General features: G+C 40.5%; 2 protein-coding genes across 5 annotated transcripts in view; one reads left to right on the forward strand and one right to left on the reverse strand.

The window, feature by feature from the left end:
- LOC123512613 overlaps positions 1-7500 on the reverse strand; it is a 77170-nt gene that overhangs the window by 37312 nt on the left and 32358 nt on the right. The window lies entirely within an intron of this gene.
- The window catches only part of LOC123512612 (G protein-activated inward rectifier potassium channel 3-like), a 30341-nt gene that overhangs the window by 849 nt on the left and 21992 nt on the right, over positions 1-7500 (forward strand). Inside the window, exon 2 of one of the 2 annotated variants that reach the window (XM_045269046.1) lies at positions 4491-4887. In XM_045269046.1, the coding sequence (XP_045124981.1) occupies positions 4746-4887 (142 nt within the window). In that variant the 5' untranslated portion in view covers positions 4491-4745. Of the gene's footprint in view, positions 1-4424; positions 4888-7500 lie in introns of those variants that run through there. The other variant, XM_045269045.1, reaches the window with a different exon arrangement.

Here is a 7500-nt window from a genome sequence, read left to right on the forward strand (position 1 = left end):
AAAACACAAGGTAGAAATGCGTCTAGTTACTATTTGGTGGTTTTCTACAGCTTCAGAAACTCACGTGGGGGATTAGAATAGTGAAGACTGTAGCCATTAATCTTCTGACTTCCATAGACCAATCCTAATGTCAAAAAAAATGGTCTTATCATAGCCTAATTGTCTTAAGATGCCCTAAAAACATACCAAACTGCCTTAAAATGCCCTAAAAAAAAAAAAACATGCAAAACTGTCTTAAAATGACCAAAATAACATGCGTCTCCATATTCATTCTATTTATCATTTTGTGATTTTATACAGCTTCAGAAACTCATGTGGGGGATTAAAATCGTGAAGACTGTGGCCATTAATCTTCTGACCTCCATAGACCCTTCCTAATGTCAATAAAATAGTCTAATCGCACACAAATCTCAAGGTAAAGGAGTTAACAGTTACAAATAACCTCTCTCGCCTTTAGAAATGAGGAGCAAATGTTTTAAAGACCAAGATGTTTTATATTCCGTCATTAACACTTGACTCAGGAAAGGAGGTAAAGTTACAAAGGAGAGAACACAAGAAAGTGAATATAGGAATTTGTTTACAGTTTGTTTATAGTTCTCTCGCATTTTTCACACGGTAATGTTCTCCAGGGGTATATTTAATTGAGTAACTGGTAAGAGGTAACAGGTGACAGGTGTCGTGTGACTTGTAAGACGAACTGAAAATATAAACGAAAATAAAATCAAGTTAATGAAAGACGTAAAAATTTAAACACTCGACCTACACACACATATAAAAGAAATGGTCGCTTAATTATGAGTGTTGTGAGAGTACAGAGGGAAGGAGTGAGTGAAGTGAGTGTGTGAGGGTGAAAGAGAAGAGTGTGACAGAGATATTAACCCCTTCAGTACTGGGACACATTTTTATCTTGAGATTTATGTACGATTAGACCATTTTATTGACATTAGCAAGGGTCTATGGAGGTCAGAAAATTAATGGCCACAGTCTTTGCTATTTCAACCACTTCAGTATTACACATTTTTATCTCGAGATTTGTGTACGATTAGACCATTTTATTGACATTAACAAGGGTCTATGGAGGTCAGAAGATCAATGGCCACAATCTTCACTATTCTAATCCCCCCACATAAGTTTCTGCAGCTGTATAAAATCACCAAATAGTAAGCAGAATGAAAAGGGAAACGCGTCATGGCACTGAAGCTTTTAAGGAAGAAAATTACTGCAAACTGTCCATGTGATTGAAAGAATGAGTATAATATTGAAACAGGAAATAGTAAAAAGGGAAACGCGACTGAGTGTAGAGTATAAGGGATATCAAGGAAGAAAATTACTGTGAACTGTCTATAACTGAAGGGAAGGATGAAAAAATGAAACAGGAATAGTAGAGGGTTAATTGACTGTGTGAGTAAAGAGAAGACTGTACCGCTGTGATATTAGAAAGAAAATTACTGTACTGTATATGATTGAAGGATAGAGTAAGAAAACAAATGGAACAGGAATGACAGACTGTTAATTAATTGTGTGAGAGAAGAGAAGAATTTAGACCAGTGACATTAAGAAGGAAATAAATCAAAGAATTAAAAAAAACAAATGCTAAACGGTGAAGCAACTATATGTGTGGAGAACTTAGCATAGTGAAGGAAGGAAATCAATCAAATATCTGCATGATTGAAGGAAAGAATTCAAAAACAAATACTAACAGGTAAACCAACTAACTATATGTGTGGAGAACTTAGCATAGTGAAGGGCGGATATTAATCAATTGTCTGTATGATTGAAGGAAAGAATAAAAAGAAAAATGCTAAACGGAAAGCAACAATGGGTGAAGAGCTTAGTAAAGTAAAAGTAAGGAAATTCATCAACTGCTGTGTATATGATTGAAGGAGAGAAAAAAAAAAAAAAGAAATGACAAACGGGAAAGCAACAGTGTATAAAGAGCTTAGTATAGTGAAGGAACGACTATAAGCAACTTTGTATACGATTGAAGGAAAGAATAAAAGAAACTGAAATGCAAAGGGCTAAAACAACAGTGTGGGAGCATTTTAGCATAGTGAAGGAATGAAATTACTTAACTGTTTATACGATTGAAAGAAGGGTTGGGTTAGGTTGGGTTAGGTTTAGCACAGTGAAGGAACGATATTAATCACCTGTCTGTATGATTGAAGAAAAGAATAAAACAAATGACAAACGGCAAAGCAGCTGTATCGTTGTAGAGTTTAGCATAGTGAAAGAACGTATGTAAGCAACTTTGTATATGACTGAAGGAAAGAATAAAAAAAAAAACTGAAATGCAAAAGGATAAAGTAACAGTGTGGATGAAGAGTTTAGCACAGTGAAGGAACGAAAATAAGGAACTGTGTATATGAATGAAGGAGAGAGTGGAACCATGCGTGCTTTGGGGTCCGAGGGGTCTCCAAGCGCATGGGTTCGAATCCTGTCCACGGTCCGAGTGTAGGTTGGGCTTCCTCACTCGGGGCAACGGTTTCCTAACGGGTGGGCTTTGAGATAGGAGGTGCCACAAAAAGTATCCCTTTTAGACCATAAATTCCCGTGAAAAGCCCACATGGTATAAATAAAAAAAAATAAATAAAGTAAAAAAAATGTTATGTATAGGAAGAAAATTAACCCACTGTCTGATTAAAGGGCAGTGAAGAACGTGAGAGATAGAACACATGACACAACACCAAGAACATCCATACACTTGGCACACCAGGACCACACCACACCACACACCACCACCACCACCCACACCACCATCACAGCAGTATTGCCACACCCGCCTCACACACGCACTCTTGCAAAATAAGGAACACAAGGAATACAATACAGTGTTTGTCCCATTAACTGAAGAGGCTCTCCTGAAGACGATAAACACACACACACACACACACACACACACACACACACACACACACACACACACATGAGAATAAATTATAACACAACTTTGATCAATATTTGTCGTTCTAATTATTTTGTAGTAGTAGTAGTAGTAGTAGTAGTAGTAGTAGTAGTAGTAGTAGTAGTAGTAGTAGTAGTAGTAGTAGAAGCAATGGTGGTGGTGGTGGTGGCGGCAGGAAGAGGAATAAGAAGGAAGGAAGAGAGAATTTACTCAATTTTGTCCGATTTAAACTTTCAGTGAATCATAACAAGACCCTCTGGACGTCATTTGACCAGGTGTGTGTGTGTGTGTGTGTGTGTGTGTGTGTGTGTGTGTGTGTGTGTGTGTGAGTTACCCCTATCCGTAGACAACAAGTTACCACCACTTCATTATCTGTAAATGTACACACACACACACACAATCTCTCTCTCTCTCTCTCTCTCCAGTTGCCAGAGACGACTAAACCAAACACACACACACACACACACACACACACACACACACACACACACACACACTTACCAAACAAAAGCCACAACCATTAACAGAAAACGGGGGAGCGAGTATGACCTTAAGGGGAGTTACTGAACCCTCTCTGTTTGTCTACGTGTTTAATAAACCCTGCAGTTCACCCCGACCCTCAGTGCTTATCGGGACGTCGGGGGGTGTACACGTCGCCCTCTCTTTCTCTCTCTCAAGGTGGTGTGGCGAGCTGGTGCAATGCTTAGGACGATTGAAAGACAGTGGTTTGGTGCTCAGTGGTGGAAAGTGCAAGGATAGTTTGAGGTGTTTGCGTGTGTGTGTGTGTTTTTTTTTTTTTTTTTTGCGTGCGTATCGCCTGTTTCGTTCACCTAGCGGCTTGTTTAAGTTGTGTGTGTGTGTGTGTGTGTGTGTGTGTGTGTGTGTGTGTGTGTGTGTGTGTGTGTGTGTGTGTGTGTGTGTGTCTCGCTGCCTCGTGTTTGTTTTGGGTGTCTTTCGTTGTGAATTTTTTCTCATTTATTCGTTTTATTTCAATATTTGTATGTGTGTGTGTGTGTGTGTGTGTGTGTGTGTGTGTGTGTGTGTGTGTGTCTGAGAACAGGAAGAAAAATGTTTAGTCGGCATCAAACAAGAAATAAGTAGTAGTAGTAGTAGTAGTAGTAGTAGTAATACTGTACTTTTCCCACGGTTATCAATGAAGGACGAGACAAACAAACAAACAGACAAACATAAAGCGACACACACAGACGCAAGCAAACAGAGACAAACAAACATACAGACGGACAGACAAGAACTACTACTACTACTACTACTAATACTACCACTACTACCACCAATACCACCATTACTACTACTACTACTACTACTACTACTACTACTACTGTCGTTAATCAATTTTACGTGACAAACAGAAAGAAAACACGAGAAAGAAAACAGTGAAAGTAGAAGAAAAACAAGAATATAAACAAGACAAAATAAACAAGGTGAACAAACAGCAATAGAAAAAAAGAAAAAGGAAAAAGAAAAGAAAAGTTGAAAATAAAGTACGCATTGGAAGACGAAAAATAGAAACAAGCAAACAAGTAAACAACAACAACAAGAGTCATTTCCCTCTGGCTTCCCTCATTTCCTCTCTCTCTCTCTCTCTCTCTCTCTCTCTCTCTCTCTCTCTCTCTCTCCAGTGCCTCGGTCGGTGCCTTCGTCAGTTCATCAGTGTATTTGTCAGTATTTTCGTCAGTACCTTCGTCAGTGCCTCCGTCAGTATCTTTGTCAGTGCCTCCGTCAGTGCCTTCGTCAGTGCCTCCGTCAGTGCCTCCGTCAGTATCTTCGTCAGTGCCTCCGTCAGTATCTTCGTCAGTTGCCTCAGTCGGAGCCCCCAGCAAGCATGGAGGGCGTGGACGTGCAGGACCAGGTGCCGCCAAGATTGCAGGGGCTGGTGAACGGACAGGCACCGCTGGCGGAGGAGGACGAGGATCAGGAGCCCACGCCCTTGACTGCTGTGCCCCCGCCAGCCTGCGTCAGATCCCGTGAGTGTTGGAGGGAGGGAGGGAGGGAAGGAGGGAAGGACGGAAGGAGGGATGTGAGTATGGATGGTGGTGTGTGTGTGTGTGTGTGTGTGTGTGTGTGTGAGTGAGTGAGTGAGTGAGTGAGTGAGTGAGTGAGTGAGTGAGTGAGTGAGTGTGTAAGTATAGAAGGTGCGTGGGTGGGTAGGTGAATGTGTGTGTGTGTGTGTGTGTGTGTGTGTGTGTGTGTGTGTGTGTGTGTGTGTGTGTGTGTGTGTGTGTGTGTGTCTAACTTTACCAAACCGAACCTAACCAGATAAATTTTCCTAATCTATCTAAAACTAACCACACCAAACCACACCAAACCAACACCAGGAAGACACACTGCATGAAAACACTATTTCTCCCATCTCTAGCTCGCCTTGGAAAGCAACCATGATTAACCCATTCAGTCTAGGAACACAATTTTACCTCGAGATTGTGTACGATTAGACCATTTTATTGACATCAGGAAGGGTCTATGGAGGTCAGAAGATTAATGGCCACAGTCTTCACAATTTTAATCCCACAAGAGTATCTGAAGGTGTATAAAATCACCAAATAGTAAGCAGAATGAGTATGAAAAACTTGTGATGGTACTGGAGAGGGTTAAAGGGAATAAAACGTTTTAGAGAAGCCGCAATGCAAGAGTCAGTCGGTGTTTGAAGATAGCAGATATAAAGACATTTCAAGAGCAGGGTACTTACTTAAGTGTCCCTCTTATCAGCTAGAGGCGGGAAGACACTGAGGTTGAAAGCCATTATAAAGGTTGGCATGGTGATAACTTCTACAAAGCTCTCTCTCTCTCTCTCTCTCTCTCGCCAAGACTATTTTCAAAGGTCACACACAGATAATTAACATTACTCCCAGTATTGTTTCTCTGGTTCATAATGTAGATAGCTTGTTAATCTGTCTATAAAACAGTGATAAGTTCTACAAAGCTCTCTCTCTCTCTCTCTCTCTCTCTCTCTCTCTCTCTCTCTCTCTCTCTCTCTCTCTCTCCACGACTATTTTTAAAGACCACAGCACTGTTTCTCTGGCTCATATACTGTAGAAATATTGTTACTCTCACTGAAATTGTAAAAATGAGCTTCAAATTACGTGTAACTTCGACCAGAGCGGTGTGAAGATGGGGATTAAAATAGTGAAGACTCTGGCCATTAATCTTCTGACCTCCATAAACCCTTCCTAATGTAAATAAAATCGTTTAATCGTGCCCAAAACTCGTGGTAGAAATGTGTCCCAGTACTGAAGGGATTAATCACACACACACACACACACACACACACACACACACACACACACACACACACACACACACACACACACACACACACTATATATATATATATATATATATATATATATATATATATATATATATATATATATATATATATATATATAGCGTAATTTTCTTTTCTAACATATGCTTTGCTCAAGGAGGGAAATTTCAGAGGAGTGAGGTTGGAGTTAGGAGAGAATCGATAGGGAATTAAGAGGGAAGAGGAAAGAGTTATTTGACCCCTTCAGTACTGGAACGCATTTCTACCTTGAGTTTTGGGTGTGATTAGACGATTTTATTGACATTAGGAAGGGGCTGTGGAGGTCAGAAGATTAATGGCCACAGTCCTCACTATTTCAATCCCTATATGAGTTTCTGAAGCTGTGTAAATTCACCAAATAGTAACCAGAATGAATAGAAAAAGGGTCATGATACTGAAGGGGTTTAAGACTGGAAATAAGGAGACAAGGCTGAGGTTAAGAAGAAAACGAGACAAATTGAAAGCCAAACGGCAAAATTATACACACCCCCAATGAAAACACACACAGCTAGCACATATTCAGAAACGCCTTGCCTTTTCACCACGACAATTTTTCAAGTCCCCTTTAGACACCTAGCTGGGTTTTGAAGACAGATTCTCCTTACGATCAATTAGAAATCTTGCTAATCCATCACCAAAACCATAAAAATACCCTTAAAAACATGAGTACCTTCAATTAGAGCCTTTGGAAATAGTCGGCGTGAGAGTGCAAAGCGATTCTGAATAGGGCTAAATGGACGAGGCGATAAAGGTTGACGTGGGTGACGTGGAGTGAAGTGAGGTGAAGTGGGGTGTTTCCATCATAATACGGAGGATAGTGAGGGGATAGTGATCGTGATAGTGGATGCCTGCTGGGAGATACTGAGAGATAGGCGCGTGCTGGCATGCTGAGATGGTGCTGAGATGCCTACGAGTAACTCACCACCACCAAAACCACCACCTACCTCCTACCAACCTGCCCGCACCTCAACACTCAGTCAATATAAGCGAGTTGGATTCTAAAACACTTCTACTACTACCTGTCTTTCAAAAACCGCTACAAGTTCACATAGAGTTTTTAAGAGTGTGTTTTGTGGTTCTAGTGACAGATTAATAAGGTTTCTACAATGTTAAGGCGAGAAACACTCTAGGAAACCCGGCGAATCATCTCTAGCCTTGGAAAATAATCGTGGTGAGTAAACTATTCAAATGACTGTAGTTGAAGTTATGCAGGTTTTTAAGAGTGTGTTTGAGGGTTCCAGTGATAGATTAATAAGGTGTCTACGCTGTTAAG

The sequence above is a fragment of the Portunus trituberculatus genome, chromosome 34 (genome assembly GCF_017591435.1).
Source record: "Portunus trituberculatus isolate SZX2019 chromosome 34, ASM1759143v1, whole genome shotgun sequence".
In the NCBI taxonomy this organism is placed as follows: domain Eukaryota; kingdom Metazoa; phylum Arthropoda; class Malacostraca; order Decapoda; family Portunidae; genus Portunus; species Portunus trituberculatus.